General features: G+C 46.7%; 1 protein-coding gene across 1 annotated transcript; it reads right to left on the reverse strand.

Annotated features, from left to right (window-relative positions):
* Positions 1-1,520: 1,520 nt before the first annotated feature.
* Positions 1,521-3,781, reverse strand: LOC125553520 (protein FLOWERING LOCUS T-like). The gene is made up of 4 exons (XM_048717289.1): positions 3,507-3,781; positions 2,920-2,981; positions 2,693-2,733; positions 1,521-2,100 (listed from the first exon to the last, which is right to left on the reverse strand). The coding sequence occupies exons 1-4, from the start codon at positions 3,711-3,713 to the stop codon at positions 1,871-1,873; spliced, it is 540 nt and encodes a 179-aa protein (XP_048573246.1). The 5' UTR covers positions 3,714-3,781; the 3' UTR covers positions 1,521-1,870.
* Between the last annotated feature and the right edge of the window lie 14,014 nt (positions 3,782-17,795).

Below are 17,795 nucleotides of genomic sequence, written 5' to 3' on the forward strand. Positions count from 1 at the left end.
GATGCAATGCACAGCCAGATTTATTGTACTTCCTTTTAGTTTTTGCGTTTGAGAGTATATCAGATACCTTTAATGTACCACATGCCAAGTGTTTGATGCAATGCAATGCAGACCATTACATTTTCTTGTTTGAGTCATGTCATTATCTCTTCACAACATGATATGCGCTCCTTTTCTCAAATCGAGCACTCCCTTTTTGTATGCATTCTTATTTGATATATTGTACCGCCTTCACTTCTAGTGGTACTTAATATTGGTAGGCCTTCAAAATGCGTGCCAGCGTTATGGTGAAACGTTGATTAATTTTTGTTTCACCAAATTTCTGGCACTCAATATTTCCATGTTCTACATGAAAAAATTTCTCTTATTCATCAATTTCCCAACGGGATATCATATGCTTTATTCCGCTGAACGGTTCAAAATTTCGGTGTATATCATTGGAAACAAATTTTAGTGTATTCAAAACCTCTTTTAAAATGTGGTCATTTGAAAAAAAAATGTTCAAAACGAAAAGGTTGCTCCTTTTCACCAGCTTTCAAACAATATATTATTTACTCAATTCTGATGAATGTTTGAGGAATTATGGACAAAACAACACATGAAACATAGCGAATTTGAACAAAAGTGTCACAGAAGTTCAAAGTCTACACATAGTGCGTTTCGAACACTCTATTTTCGTGATGAAGGCAACACACGACCTCACCATTTTTTAAATTACATTAATATTTCTAGTAATTATAGAAAAGTTTCTATATGAAAAAATTCCACATTTTTTATAACTTTCCAACGGTATATCATTTGCCTCATTCCGAAAAAAGTTTTCAATTTTTTTTGTCTTCGGAACATATTCTGCCTATTTCAAAATTCAGTTGAAATCTTGAGGAATTGGGAGGAAAGTTCTATACCAAAATGTTTTGAATTTTTATCAGCCTTCCGAACGTTGTATTATTTGCTACATTCCAACTAACCATTGATAGATGAAAGCAAACATGCAATATCGTTCAAACTTCTACCCGTTTTCAAATTACTCTTAAATAGTTTCTAATTGGAAAAAAATCTACATGAAATATAAGTGCGTTTGCATAAACTTTCCAGCGCTATATCGTTTGCATCACTCTGTTAAACCATTTAGAAATTAGCTTAAAAATACTATTTCACTCATTCGATTTCTTTGCCATTTTTCAAATTCCTCTTAAACCATAGGGAATTTGGGAAAATTTTCTACATAAAAGATGAGCACATTTGCAGCAACTTTCCATGTCATACCATTAGCATAATTCTGATAAACGGTTTGAAAATGAGCTTGAAAATATGATTCACATTTTTTATACAAGAAAAATGGTTTTGTGAATATTTCGCAAAAATGCTCAACATAGGTTACGATCACCTTGTCTAGAGCATTTCAAATATCACAAGCCCCACTTAGACAATGTGCGCAGAAATTCGAACTGTGCACACACAGGGCAGTTCATGTACTACTATGACAATGAGCAACTGGTCGTAAAACTTGGCAGAATGCGTACATTGAATCGTCTGTATTTCAGCAACACACAACCACATTTTGGTATCTCACAAGGACTGGAGCCCAACTCTTTGGGATCAAGCAAACAAGGGCACATTGCAATATTTAGTGTACTACTCAGTTACTAGCTATATATAATTTTGACTGGACCAGTAGCATGCAATGCCCACACAACAGACAAACAAACACACAGACACACATACACACGCACACATTCAAGCATTTGTTGTGCTTCATGCGTACTTATCTCCCGGTTTCTATCTTTCCTTCAGAGAGGCAAACTCACACCAGAAACAACTATATATAAGCTATATATATATAGGAGGTAAGGTTGCGCCCAACTATATATTACCTAATGTACCTTCTACCACCACAGCCATTCTCTCTTTGGCAGTTGAAGTACATCCCAGCGACAGGCGATCCGAGATTGTAGATCGCTGCGAAGTCCCTTGTGCAGAAGTTTGCTCTCCACCCTGGTGCATAAGTGGTCTGCCTGACTGACTGCCTAAACAGGATGAAAACGAAACGATGGATTCCTGCAGTTGGACGTGGGCTCTCATAGGGGACTATTTCATTTCCTGTTGCACACAATAAATAAAACATATTAATGGAAGTCTGCATGTACGTTTTCATTTATTAACTGGACTGAGCATTTTCATGATAAAAAAGTGGCTTCTATGTTGATCAGATGTTTTTAAGCATTTCTATGATAACAACTGGCTCTAATGGGAAAGAGATTTATGGATGCATGAAAATTTTCAGTACCATAAATATCCTTTAGACACTGCTGCCAATAATTATGGCTTTGGCGATAATCGAAGCCTGAAGAAAATGTCTAATAAACCCATGTTTTGTTGAAGCTTTCGTCAAATTAGAATCATGTTCTCTTTCAAAAGCAAGCCTCTAATTTCATACTCTTCAGTCCCAAATTACTTGTCTTAGATTTGTCTAGATACGGATGTACTTAACACTAAGACGTGTCTAGACATATCCATATCTGGACAAATGTAAGACAACTAATTCGGGACAGAGGTAATATTTGTTATGTGGGTGTACCATAGAAGCCGTGGCAGTGCAAGGGCTCTGCCGGCTCTGAAACTTAAAACAGTAATTAACTTTAACATAAGACAGAAGTAACATTGCAGTTACTGATAGAGTCAAATCACTTACCAAAACTTGCATCAGTAGTCTCTGGAATGTCTGTTACCAACCTATATATGTATCAGAAAGTCGAAATTGATTGATTAGTACTATCTTAAGACGATAACATGCACCTCCAATCAACCAGAAAGAGGATGCTTATCAGAGGGCATGCATATAAAGCGAACCTGTACGGAGGAAAGGGCCTGTGGATTACCACTCAGCCGCGTGGCGAAAAGTAACATAGAGGAGCTTACCAATGAAGGTTCTCTCTTTTAGTAGGGTTGCTGGGGCTTGGTGCATCAGGGTCCACCATCACCTAGAAACAAGATAGATCAATACATGCATGTGAATTATGTCCTGTTCACCAATTTTAGAAATTCAAAAAATGATCTCTCCAATATTTTCTTATAGATGCTCTCTATTCTCTTAGTCTGAATACTAATGACTGCAGTTAAATACATAACTTGATGGGGTTAAAACCGTGAAAATAATTAGCCAGTAAGTTTAACTTAGTTGTGCTTCAAACACAACACCTTACCAATAGCCAAATACTACTAAGAAAGAGCTAACCTAAGAGGCCAGTTTGTCCTATCAGCTAGACATACAGGTTCTAAAGTCAACAAAAGATTATATTCCTTGCTTTTCGTCTAATATTACAAGGCAGAATTAGAGACGCTTTAGGAGAAATGCTGATCTGGGTCAACCAATATATGTAGCCATGAGAAAAGCATATCATCCACTACCTAGGACCAGTGATTTCAAGTAAGTCGGAAAAACCAAACCACAGGTGAAGAACCAAAGCCATCTAATTGACGTGAAGTTATCAAGCATGCAAACTTACAAGCGTGTACAGATTCCTCATGTCTCGCCCGCCAATATAAACTCTTGGAACGTTGAACACTTGAGATGGCTTGAGCTCAGACCCGTTTGTCAGCTCCTTGTTGTTGAAGAAGATCCTCAATGACGCAGTAGTCATGAAAGGGTCCACAATATCCCCAACGATGTGGCCAACGACCAATGGGTCCCTGGACATATTTATCGTCGACATGATTGGGAAGAAAGGGACACCACTGGAGCTTGGTGAGCTAGGATAGGACAGGAGAGCTCAAGTGTGGCTTGCTGTTATGGCTTGATTAGAAGTTGAAGAGAAGGGGGCTGTTTATAGAGATGGTTGATCAAGACATTCTGATCAGTAGCCGGAGGCCAGATTTCCACAGGAGTTTCGGAATATGTTCTAACTAGGACATACAAGAATATGTTTGAGTGGTGACAATAGGTCATGAAGCTGCTTCTTCATTCTTTAAGGGTTAGTGCGGGCGCATCGATCATTTACTCTCTTTCGTTTGTGAATAAATCTTGTCACACATTCTCTAAGTCTAGACCAGTTGGATTAGATATGCATGTAATGCATATTATTGCGCAAAAGTTAACTAACTTTTAACCTAGGCCCCATGAAGCATGACACTGCCTGTGCTAGCTGAAATGATTGACCAGCTATGTTAGATGAGAGCGGTGGAGTAGTACATGTTGCCCCTCATGAGGGAAAAGACACCACACTAGGAGGTAGCCTTCATTTTGTCACTCTTAATTTAATTGGTTGTGACATCAGAGACGTGACTCCAATTCACAATATGGCAGTCTCTTTTTCAAAATAATGGGGCCACAGCATTCGGTTCGGCACTCTGTGTAAAGTGTCTGCTGAAATTATGCAGATTGTACCACAGAGAATGAGCATGTCAAGGAAATCAACAAAGGATACAATTATGTTGAAATTATGCATCTCCAGCCTTAGCATTCGGTTCGCCCATGCATTTTATAATCGTCTACCAAGTCTCACTAGTCCAGAAATGTGCATTCCTGCATTGATCGTCTTATCTCACCCACATAAAATTGTTTTCTTGCAACTAATTCCTGTAGTAGGAAAGTACAGTATTTCTTTAGTAATCTCTATAACATGGATTTGTTCAATGAAATGAAACTAATTTCAAACCAAATCAAGTAACTTATACCCCAAATCTTAGTGACTTGCTATTTCGTGAGAGGCAGGAGATGTCATTTGCTGCCGTGGAGGACGTACAGCTGCTGACATGAGAATGAGCCTTTTGGTCAAGGTGTAGCACTTGTTCGAATTAAATGCATTTTCTAGAAGCAATATATGGGAATAGTGCCTCCTGGCAAAAAGGAAGATTGTAGAAATGTATATGTGAGTGCCACCCGGTGGCATTGGCACTGCGGAGGTTCGGCGACGGGCGCGTGTGGACAGATATACATGCAGCATGGTGGAGTTGTCTGGTGTCGTGATGATGTCGACGGCAGGCCAGACAAGGTCAATGGGTCAGTTACTGCTTTGAAGATGGACCGGTGGAAGATGGTGGCGGCAGCCTCTGAGAGTACGTCGGTCTGGTATGGGACCCAGTCCTGGTGTGTGGCTGGGCTGGAGCATCCGACTTTAGACAGGGTTTGGTGCGATGTCCGTTTGGTATTAGGCTCGGATATTCGGCACACCTTCATCAATGGAATAGGGGTAGCAATAAGTGTTGCGTAGATGGTGGCTTCTGGCTGACTGATGTATTACTTTGTATGGTCTCTATGCATAATTAATAAAATGCCCGCATGCATCGTCCAGATGTAAAGGCGGGAGGTCTATCCTCCTTTTCAAAATAAAAATAAAAATATGTGAGTGCCACCCATTTGATTACTTTTATCTTGTTAATCCTCCAAGTCTGTTACCAATGATGCTCTAGTCTAGTTTATACTGCAGTGTTGCTGCCTAACGTGAGAAAACTCATAGCATATGTACTGCTGCCGACTCTCTGAAGAAGAAATGCACTTATAAGCTCAGCTTGATTTCGCATTTACCACTTTGTTCTCTTTTTCAAAGCATGCATGGGCGTTCCTACTATATATACCCTATTTTTTTTATATAGTTCTATCTATTAGCCCAAGCATATCAAAATATGTTCTAGAACCAACTAACGCGGTTAGGCCCGAATACCAGATAAAGAGTAGCTAACCAGTATGCTATAAGCTTCTTATAAGTATAAACCACTACTCCATCCATTTGAACATGCTTTGACCAACAACTTTTTTTTTCACTATATTTGTTCTCTAATTATTTACTTATGATTATGACTGCCATATATAAGCTACAATTGGCAGAGGTTGGGAAGTGAAATTATCTCTCACTTTTTAGACCCTTCTCTCTAGCCCCATTCGGCCACACCGGGACGCTCCCTGGCTTCCCTCCTAAAGCCCGGCTTCCGCCCTCCCCTCCTCTGGCCGCCGTCGGTGAAGTCGCCCGGCAAAGCCCCGGCGGTAGGATCTATATATAAGGCTTAGTTGACAAAAAAATAGTAATCCTAATTTACTTTTCGGCAATGCACGGATATCTAGCTAGTAATTATAAGTTTCAGTTCTGCTAAAGCACATCTAGAAGTGCCATAAGTATTGCACATCTAAGTCCTATGTCATTGATATTACATCAAGATTCGTGTGGATATTTTCCTTTTCTTTTTTTCTTTTTCTCTTTGTGCTTGATTCACTCATTTAGATGTGCAATAACTAGGGCACATCTAGATGTGCTCTAGACACACCCTTATAGTTTACCTTTTCTTGCAGGAATATTCTAACTTACCCTAGTTGACCAAAAACAAAAAAAATCGAACGAAAAGAGGCTTCGACCCGGCCTACCTTAATTGACCACAGATAAACAGCTTGTGGTTTCGTATAAGGGTAACCCCTTATATATCTTGCTTATGAGATTTGCCTAGTAATAATCATGTGGCAAAGTTTGATAGTTAGTGTTAGAAGGGATTAGGGAGAAGATTGACAGAATATGGTGGATGTGGTATTGAGCCTCACGGGCGAGTATATATAGGAGTATAGACTGTTAGGGCAAATAAGCCGCGGCGATGCACCGGACACGACCAGCGCGTGTATGGGCGCGGGCTGGCCGGGTCGGGCGCGCCGGGTCCGCGGCGAGTAGCGCGTGTGTGCGTGCAGGTGCAGCACGGGGCGTGTCCGTGCGCGTGTGCGTCGTGTGCGTGGGTGTAGGTGTAGCTGTTGGGCGAGTCGCGTGGGCGATCGAGGGCGTGGCCGTTGGAGCTGGCCGTGGGGCGCGCACGTCGGAGCGCGACGCGGGCACGAGCGGAGCGAGCAGAGCGCGGACGATCAGGAGCGAGTGGAGGCATTGGGTGCGTGCTCGGTGCGCCAGCTCGGGGCTATAAAGCCACACGAGTGCCATTGTAATAGCTGCGGTGTGTGTGTTGAGTTCGTGCTCAAGAAAAGGTGTTCGTGCACCGGAAAAAACCACCTTGCCGTGTCCCTGTTCTTCTTCCTCCTTCCCGTTCTTCCTCGTTGGTTCGAGCCACGGCGACAAAGAGAGCTAGGAGGAGTGAGGCGAGGAGTTGGCGGTTCCAACATTTGGTATCAGAGCCACGTTCTGGTCAGGGCGCGCCGGCGATGTCGATCGTCCCCTACGGCGGCGGTACGGGCGGATCGCTGCCGCAGGCGGTGCCGTAGCTCACCGGCGACAACTACACGGCATGGGAGATCAAGATGGAGGCGAACCTCGACGCGGCCGGGCTGTGGGAGGCAGTGGTCGTGCCGGAGGACGCGGCGGCGGCCGTGATCGCCAAGAAGGACAAGCCGGCGAGGGCGTACTTGCTCGGGGCGCTCGCGGAAAACCTGCTCCTGCAGGTGGCGTCGAAGAAGACGGCGGCGGAAGTCTGGGCCAGCCTCAAGGCACGTTTTGTCGGGGCTGATCGCGTGCGGGTGGCGCGGCTGGGCACGTTGCACGGGGAGTTCGAGCTCCTGCGCATGGCGAGCGACGAGTCGCTGGACGCGTTCGCGGGGAAGATCAGCGGCATGGCGGCGTGCTACACCGGGCTAGGAGCGACCCTCGACGACGCAGCAATGGTGAGGAAGCTCCTGGACTGCGTCCCGGATCGTCTGTATGCGGCGGTCGCCGGGATGGAGCAGTTCTGCAACTTGTCGGAGCTGCTCTTCGAGGACGCGCTCGGGCGCCTGAAGGCGTTCGACGAGCGGCTGCGTCGGCGAGGACAGGCAGGCGGCGAGTGGGCGGACGGTGAGCAGCTCATGCTCACCGCGGCACAGTGGCGGGCGCGCGAGCGGCGCCGGGGCGGTGCACGTGGAGAGGACGACGATGACGGCGCGGCCAGCACAGCATCAGGCGGAGGGGACAACCGTCGCGGGAAGTGCTACAAGTGCGGCGTCAGAGGACATTTCAAGAGGGAGTGCCCCCTGCTGCGGAAGGAGTCGGCCGCGGGGCGTGCGCTGATGGCGGACGCCGACGTCGAGGACCTCGGGCTGCTCTGAGCCGCGGCTTAGGGCGCGAATGTTAGGGCAAATAAGCCGCGGCGATGCACCGGACACGACCAGCGCGTGTATGGGCGCGGGCTGGCCGGGTCAGGCGCGCCGGGTCCGCGGCGAGTAGCGCGTGTGTGCGTGCAGGTGCAGCACTGGGCATGTCCGTGCGCGTGTGCATCGTGTGCGTGGGTGTAGGTGTAGCTGTTGGGCGAGTCGCGTGGGCGATCGAGGGCGTGGCCATTGGAGCTGGCCGTGGGGCGCGCGCGTCGGAGCGCGACGCGGGCACGAGCGGAGTGAGTGGAGCGCGGGCGATCAGGAGCGAGTGGAGGCGTTGGGTGCGTGCCTGGTGCGCCGGCTCGGGGCTATAAAGCCACGCGAGGGCCATTGTAATAGCTGCGGTGTGTCTGTTGAGTTCGTGCTCAAGAAAAGGTGTTCGTGCACCGGAAAAAACCACCTCGCCGTGTCCCTGTTCTTCTTCCTCCTTCCTGTTCTTCCTTGTTGGGTCGAGCCACGGCGACAGAGAGAGCTAGGAGGAGTGAGGTGAGGAGTTGGCGGTTCCAACATATATAGACTTGGAGGGCAAGAAGACTCTCCTAGGGATTAGAGAGAAGATTGGCGGAATATGTTGATGTTGTATTGAGCCTCACGGGCGAGTATATATAGGAGTACATACTTGAAGGGCAAGAAGCCTCTCCTAGAGATAATGTAGCAGACGGATTACAAATCCTAAACCACCAAATACATGTAACTCAAATATATCTCTAACGGTTAGGATATAAAATAAGAGAATTTAAAAAGGTACTCCTCCCATTGAAAGATGTATGTACGGGGGATCTCCCGATCCAAAACCAGAGGTGCCGCAGCCGCCCCTCCCCTCGCCCCTCCCTCCTAATCCCCTTCCTTCCAGTCCGATCTAGGGCTTTGAGCCCACCACCCCTCTCCTCGCCGCCGCCGAAGCTCCGTGGGGCAAAGCACAGGTGGGAGATGATGGAGGTGGCGGGGTCTACCTCCGCCGCGGCACCGGGATGCAGTTGAAGTGGAGATCCACGCGAGTGTCCTAAACATGTGCGTCATGCAACGTTAGCGGGGCAGTGGTGAGGGCCCTCCACCGTCGATGGCTCACCCAGGCGGGGCGACGGTTCCGGGCGGTGGTGCGGCTCCGGTCTTGAGGTTTCCCAATAGCACACGTCACCCATGAGTGTGTTGGATGACGGAGGAGGCTGGTATGGTGGTCCAGCCAGGGATGGGCGCGAATTTGCCAGCGAAAGCTTGGTTCAACCTTGGCTAGAACCATCAACGGCGGCGCCCGTGGGCATCGTTACCTCTTTACAGGCATTGTGGGGTGATTCACATTCCTTGTATGGCCCGGGGGAAATCCCAGATTCGGGCTTCCGGATAGGATGATGGCGAGGTCCCTGCATCGTCACCCCCATTGGTGCATCATCTTTGGGTTTGTACATCAGCTAGAGGGACAAGTGTTTGGCATGGTGGCTGGGCACAGGTCTACGTATGCTTTGCGTGCTGCGACCAGGGTGGAGCGGCGTGCCATCTACAGTATCGACGACGGTGTGTCTTGGCGACAAGGTGCGGCGGGGTCTTTGTGCTGGTTACTGTTTGACGGGCGTGCACAGGAGGCCGACGATGTCCTGCGTCGGGGTGATGTTGAGGGCAGAAAGGTTTGGCAAGATCAGTGCATTGATTGCTATTGAAGATTGGACTATGGAAGAAGGCGGTGATAGATTCTACAGCATGCGCATGCAGTGATGGATTCTCACGTCGCTCCAGCATTGAAGCAGTGTGCCGACCGAGAGCGCCGTTGCCACCGCTTCCGGTGCATGCGGTTGCTTCGCGTTCAAACAACAACCCGTCCATTTGCCTACGTACATAAAACATGTGCGGATGCTGAGAAGCCTGTTCTGGCACCATCGGTCCGTTAGTCTGTCGCCCACCATTAACCACCTCGTCGGTTGCCCTGCCATCCGCCCGCTATTTAAACTCTAGGCTCGGCTCGTAGCCGCATCCGACATCCTCTGCTCACTTTCTGCTCTCGGCACCATACCCACCATGGTCCCCTTGAGCTCCAAAGTTGTCTGGTACATCGTCTCGTCCGATTAGAAGCAAGAGATCGCCACCATTGTAGCAGACGGAGGCCAGCGCCGCGGACGGCCCAACGGACGAGGCAACTGGTGATAACCCACAAGTATAGGGATCAATTGTAGCTTTTTCGATAAATAAGAGTGTCAAACCCAACGAGGAGCTAAAGGTAGAATTAATATTCTCTTCAAGTTCTATCGACCACCGTTACAACTCTACGCACACTTAACATTCGCTTTATCTAGAACAAGTATAAAACTAGAAGTACTTTGTACATGTAAAGGGATAGGCTTGAAGATAATAAAGAACACGATAAATAAAAGTTAGGGGCTGTTTAGATAAATAATCAATTAAGTTAGTTTTAGTAGAGAGCTTTTGAACACAAAGAGAAATATTTGTCCCTAGCAATTGATAACTAGACCGGTAATCATTATTGCAATTTTATATGAGAGAGAGGCATAAGCAAGCTTCTGCAACTAAAAGCAACCATATTATTAAGTAAAAAGTCCTCTTTACTCCCATACGCAACAACCCCCTTATTCGGTTATAATTTTTTGTCACTCTCGCCACTCACTATAAGCAAATTATGAACGCATTGCTGGAATTTAGTCTATTTTGGGCAGACCAATAACTATTTCACAAATTCCTAATAAATCCTAGAGGCCCACTTAGCCCATTTGTGCAAGGCAAGGGATACTACTAAAGTTTAGTCCCACATTACTAGTTTAGTGGGAGTTGGACCTCCTTATAAGGGAGGTTCTTTCCCCACTTGTACGAGCATGAGAACAAGAGGGATATCCACGCGCGCTCCTCCTCCGCCGCCCGCCTCGCCACGCCACGCCTCGCCTCGTCACGACGCGCCGCGGGTTGTGGGAATGAGCCGAGCCGATATCTAAATTTTTGCCACGCACGACGGGTATACGAAAGGTCACGTGGGAGTTGAAACGTTTTCTGTAGTGGACACTGAATTCGAACGGCGCGCCTCTTCGGCCGCTGCCTGTTCGCTTCGTCTCCCTTCGTTGCTTCACCTCCTGCCGCAGCCTCTTCGCGTCCTCCCTTTGCCTATATAAGAGAGGCCGCTCCTCTCCAGAGAGACACAACAGAAGCTCCTCTTCCTCTCGCCACAAAGTTCTGACCACTGCGCTGCTGCTACGTTCTTCCCCATCCCGTCTTGTGGCGTGCACCGCAGGTCGGGACAGTAGGCCTCCGAAACCGCACCTTTTGAGTCTTGTACAGGAGAAGGGTGATAAGGTTTTTGGGGAGCTCTCAGCGCGACTACTGGCTGCTTCATCACGGACGATCCGGTCGCCGACGACTTCTTCCCCGACGTCCACGACCTCCTCAACGACATGGCAGGCGAGGACACCGACCCCAAGTCCAGCGCTTCTGCTGCTGCTGTCCCGTACGTGTTCTTGTCTTTCCTGTTAAAGGTTCTACCGCAGTTCCTTGTTCTAGTCCTTGTCCTACACATGATAGGTTCTACTTTATATATGCTACTTGCTATACTGTCTGCTTTAGATATGATAGGCTACGGTTCATATATGCAGAAGCTATTTACCTTCTCTCTGTCAAAACGCATGACTTGTTTTATCTCTACTATATTAGTCATGCTTTATCTAGTATTTCTGTTAATAAAATTATTGGTAAATTGCTCATATTTCCAACAATCCAAAAACCTTATTATAGGCAATTTACCCCAAGTGGTTTTGTTGCTTCCATGAGCCCTCCTATGTTTGAGGTTATCCACTATAAGAGGTGGCGCGTGAGAGCAGTCTTATGGTTTCAAACCATGAGTTGCTATGACGCCACTCTCGGCAAACCTGAAGGAGAGCTTGATGCTCAACATGCACAAGCTTTTCAGAAAATGGATACTCTGTTTAAGGCTGCTCTCTTGTAACGCTCTCGATGCGGCTATATCTCCCATGTGTCGAATCATGACTTAGAGGCATAACCGCATTGAAAGCAATGTCGCAAGTGAGGTAATCTTCACACAACCCATGTAATACATAAGGGAAAGAGATAAAACATTAATAAAAGGTAAAGGTATGTGACAAGGTCGCAAGTCGCACAATTACAATTGTCACTTCACACAATTGCCACTTCACACAATTACATGAATAAAGCATTACATCAAACAGATACAATCAAGGTCCGACTACGGAACCAAAATAAAAGAAGAACCCCAAATGTGACAAGGTCCCCGATCGACCCCAACTGGGCTCCACTACTGATCAACTAGAACAAAACAACACAAAGGACAAGATCTTCACCGAGCTCCTCCTTGAGCTTGGTTGCGTCATCTGCACGGTTCAACGGCACCTGCAAGCTGGTTTTGGAAGTATCTGTGAGCCACGGGGACTCAGCAATCTCACACCCTCGCGATCAAGACTATTTAAGCTTATGGGTAAGGTAAAGGTATGAGGTGGAGCTGCAGCAAGCGACTAGCATATATGGTGGCTAACATACGCAAATGAGAGCGAGAAGAGAAGGAAAAGCACGGTCAATAAAAGTATGATCAAAAAGTGATCCTAGAATAACCTACGTCAAGCATAACTCCAACACCGTGTTCACTTCCCGGACTCCGCCGGAAAGAGACCATCACGGTTACACACGCGGTTGATGCATTTTAATTAAGGTCAACTTCAGGTTTTCTACAACCGAACGTTAACAAATTCCCATCTGCCCATAACCGCGGGCACGGCTTTCGAAAGTTCAAATCCCTGCAGGGGTGTCCCAACTTAGCCCAGCACAAGCTCTCACGGTCAACGAAGGATATTCCTTCTAGCGGGAAGACCCGATCAGACTCGCAATCCCGGTTACAAGACATCCTTGACAATGGTAAAACAAGTCCAGCAAGACCACCCGCTGTGCCGACAAATCCCGATAGGAGCTGCACATATCTCATTCTCAGGGCACACCGGATAAGCTAAGCGTACGGGAGCCAACGTAACCCAAGTTGCCAAGGGACGGCCCAGCACGGTGCTCTGGGTTGGACCAACACTTAGACAAGCACTGGCCCGGGGGTTTAAAATAAAGATGACCCTCGGGATGCGCGACTCCCAAGGGAAAAAGGCCAGGTGGCAAATGGTAAAACCAAGGTTGGGCCTTGCTGGAGGAGTTTTATTCAAGGCGAACTGTCAAGGGGTTCCCATTATAACCCAACCGCGTAAGGAACGCAAAATCCGGGAACATAACACCGATATGACGGAAACTAGGGCGGCAAGAGTGGAACAAAACACCGGGCATAAGGCCGAGCCTTCCACCCTTTACCAAGTATATAGATGCATTAATTAAATAAGATATATTATGATATCCCAACAAATAACATGTTCCAACAAGGAACAACATCTCCATGTTCCAACAAGGAACAAACTTCAATCTTCACCTGCAACTAACAACGCTATAAGAGGGGCTGAGCAAAGCGGTAACATAGCCAAACAACGGTTTGCTAGGACAAGGTGTGTTAGAGGCTTGGTTCAACAATATGGGAGGCATGATAAGCAAGTGGTAGGTATCGTAGCATAGGCATAGCAAAAGAGCGAGCAACTAGCAAGCAAAGATAGAAGTGATTTCGAGGGTATGGTCATCTTGCCTGAAATCCCGCAAGGAAGAAGAACGAGTCCATGAAGAAGACAAACGGACGTAGACGAACGGGTCCTCACAAACGCGACGTTACCGGAACCAACCCGAAGAAGCAAACACCGGAAAGAAGCACACAACATAGTAAACAAACCACACATGAACATGGTATGATATGCGGGATGCGGTATGCGATGCATATGCATGATTTGACAAGGAATGATTGAACCTGGCCTCAACTTGGAAATCCAAGAGTTCCACTGGAAAGGTGAGGTGATTTCGGTTGAAATCGATATAAAGATCACCGGAATCGGAGGCACGGTTTGGAAATGGCGAGCAAAACAAATATGGCACCGGTCTGCGATAAACAGCAAGTAGCCATCTAAATGCAACAAGTTAAACATGCTATGGCACTCAAACATGGCAAAAAAATACATGGCAGGGATCCATTCATGATGCTTTACAAAAGATGAACACTGAGCTACGGCCAATTCATCTATTAACAGGTTTAAACAAGCATGGCAAAAGTGCAAATGATAACAGGTTTCAGACTTAGTGAAATTAACACAAGCCTGGAATTTCAGATCAGGTAGCACATTTTGGAGCATGAAAACTATAAGCTACAGAAACTTAACATGGCAAATCAAGGCATGTCATGAAGCTACTCAAAGAGCTTAACAAAAGTCCCTTAGTGACCTTGAGCCAAAAGGGATCAGAAAATACAATTTTAAGCATGTGAACATGGCAAAAACATAATCAGATCACAGACTTAGTGAAAACTGGAGCATGCAAAACAGATAGCAAGTAGGCATGTTCACGAGCTCGATGCACTCAGTACAGAGCATGGCATGCCAATCTAAGCATACACCCATCAAGAATACACATTGTATAAGCTATACATGGCAAGAACAATAGCATAGCATGCACGGATCAACTACAACATCCTCGGCAAAATCGCTAACAAGTAGACAATCTTCCCAGATTCATGAAATAGCAAAAGTAGAGCTCGATTGGCTCAAGCTAGGGTGCTCCATAATTGCAAACAAGGACATGGATGGATAGATCACTACAAGATTAACAAAACATCCTTACTGATCATCCTCGAAAGAGGCACGGATCACTAGGAAAACAACATGAACATATGGCATATTGATAAGAACAGATCAAGGACTTAGTGGAATTGCTAAGTCCCTGAAATCAGCATTAATGAATGCACCACTTTGCAAGCTTGTGCTAGTCACCACACACATCACAAAAAAACATGTATTGCACCTATGGAAAGATGGCAAAGCACATAACAAAACATATGTAGAGATCAGAAGCAAATTATGCACACAATAAACATGGCAAAAATGACAAATAGCTATTTGGTGCAGCAGATCTGACAATTAACTCAAATAGCTCTCTTCCAACAGCATTGAGGGCATCAAGATGAGCTCAAATGAAAATGATGCAATGAGATGAAATTATGTACCCTCTGAGGCGAACATTTTGATATGCTACACGTCCAAAACGGAGCTATGGATGCAAAGTTACGACATGATGAACATGAGCATTTGAATCTGGAAATCGGGGACTTAGAAGAAATTACCACCTCCAGATCTAGATCTAGGGTTCCGAGGTCAACGACGATGCCGGTGGCTTCTCCGAAGATGTGGCGGCGGGACGGCGCTGGAGGATGGCCGGGGAGCACGAGGACGACCGGATCCGGTCCGGCCCGACCGGATCCGCGGCAACGGCGGCGGTGGCGCGCGCTCCGGCGAGCAGAGGCGCCGGCGGAGGTCGTCGCCCGCGGCGGCGAGGTGGCACCGACCGGGCGCCAGCGGCCGGTGGCGAAGAGCGGCGCCGGGGCGGAGCTGCAATGGCGTGGTGGCGGAGGTGCGCGCCGGCGAGAGGCGAGGCGGCGGGTGCGGGCACACGCCTGCGGGCGGCGGCGGCGACCGGGCCCGCGCGGGCCGGATCTGGGCCCCGCGGGCCGCGCGGTGGAGAGGAAGGCGGCCGGTTGAGGTGGCGCTCGCCGATTGGCGCGGGAGGCGGCGGTGGGTGATGTGGCACAGCGCCATTGGGCGGGAGGACGTGGCCGGCGGGGCGGACATTGTCCGGCGCGGTGAGGACGCGTCCGGCGGCGTGAGGGAAGGAATTTTTAGGGTTTCGTCCGCGAATTTGGAAGGGTTGCACATATTTATAGGTAGAGGGAGCTAGGAGAGTCCAAATGAGGTGCGGTTTTCGGCCACGCGATCGTGATTGAACGACCGAGATGATGGAGGAGGTTTAGGTGGGTTTTGGGCCAAATTGGAAGGGTGTTGGGCTGCAACACGCACGAGGCCTTTTCGATCCCTCGGTTAACCGTTGGAGTATCAAACGAAGTCCAAATGGTACGAAACTTGACAGGCGGTCTACCGGTAGTAAACCAAGGCCGCTTGGAAAGTCTTGGTCCAATCCGGATGTGTTTAATCCCCACACATGAAAAGAAGGTAGAAATGACCACGGGAGGAGATAGGAGCGCCGGAATGCAAAACGGACAACGGGGAAAATGCTCGGATGCATGAGACGAACATGTATGCAAATGAAATGCACATGATGACATGATATGAAATGCATGACACACAAGCAATGACAAGGCAACAACAGCGAATAACTGGAGGACACCTGGCACGTCGGTCTCGGGGCGTTACAACACTCCACCACTACAAGAGGATCTCGTCCCGAGATCTAGAATGGCACCGGAGGGAAAACGGAAGAGAAAAAGAAGAGGTAAAACTAAGTTGCATCTTTGACAAACGAGTGAAACCAAAGAACCTTGAAAAGGTTAAGCCATTTCGAGAAAAGAATACAACGGAGATGAACGAAGTTGAAAACACTCCGTTAGAAAAGAGGGACAAGAAGGAACAAATTCGGGTAGCACTCCAATTGAAAAGAGATGCAAGGCTTGACAAGGCGAAAAGAACTTGAGAAAAAGGGCACAACACTCCGGTTAAATGGATAGGCATGAAAAGAACATGATCTTTGACAAAATGAGATGATGGTTGAAGAAAGCAACATGACAATGCCTCCGGAACAAAAGAATAGAAGATAGATAATTGAGCTAGGAGAATGGAGAAGAAAATGCCAACTTCTGACACAAAAGAGTTGAAAAGGCATCCTTAAGCGAAAGGTCGAACGGAGTTATTGGAAAACCAACAACGAAATGATAAGCTTTAAGTGGGCTTATGGAAAACATCTTAAAACTGAGTAGAAATTCTGTCACTGACGGAAACTATAGATTGGAATGATAAGAACAAGGAAACGAGAAACTTTTTCACCGGGAGGATAAATGAAGAACTTGGGTCATCATGAGCAACATAAATAGCAACAATCCTTCGGGAAGACTTTAGGTGCAACATGACACAAGATAACTCCAATGAAGAAAGTGATGGGTTTAAATACCTCATTCTTGACAACATGTGAATCATGAAACATGAACTCAAATTATCAAGAATGACATAATACCACCTCCAATGGAGCGGTAGAAAAAAAAATTCACTCCGGATTGCAAGATGAAGAATGCTTGAGCACCTCTGAAAAGAAACTTGATGAACACTTCGAGAAGGAATTAAATCCTTGATGAACCAGCATGTAGAACCTTCGTGCAGAACTCCGGTAACAAAAGGATGATCAAAACGGGATGAAGGACAAGTTGAAAACACAAGGTGAATCCTTGCAATGATTAGATAGATTTTTGGAATGATATAATTGAAATAACTTTGAGCTCCGGAAAGAAAGATGGACAACTTGAATCGAGAATTTGATGCACCTCCGGAATAGGGAATTAATCACTTGGATGAACAAGAATAAGGATTACGTTATGCGTATCCTTCACCAATTTAAATTGATGACAAACAACGGATTTGGCATACTATTTATTCTCGTGGACAAGATTAAGGAGAGGCATAACTTAAGCTTGAGTATTCTATAGTCTCACCTAAATAGCTTGGCGTAATCATGGTCATAGCTGTTTCCTGTTATATGATAAACGAAGGAAGAAGAAACTTGGAAGAACCACCGTAAGAATTGAACATGAAAATAGCAAGAGCACAAATTCACCGGGAAGAATTGGAAAACGAAAGAAGATACTTTAAGGAATTTAGAT

Source organism: Triticum urartu, chromosome 4 (genome assembly GCF_003073215.2).
Source record: "Triticum urartu cultivar G1812 chromosome 4, Tu2.1, whole genome shotgun sequence".
Lineage (NCBI taxonomy): Eukaryota > Viridiplantae > Streptophyta > Magnoliopsida > Poales > Poaceae > Triticum > Triticum urartu.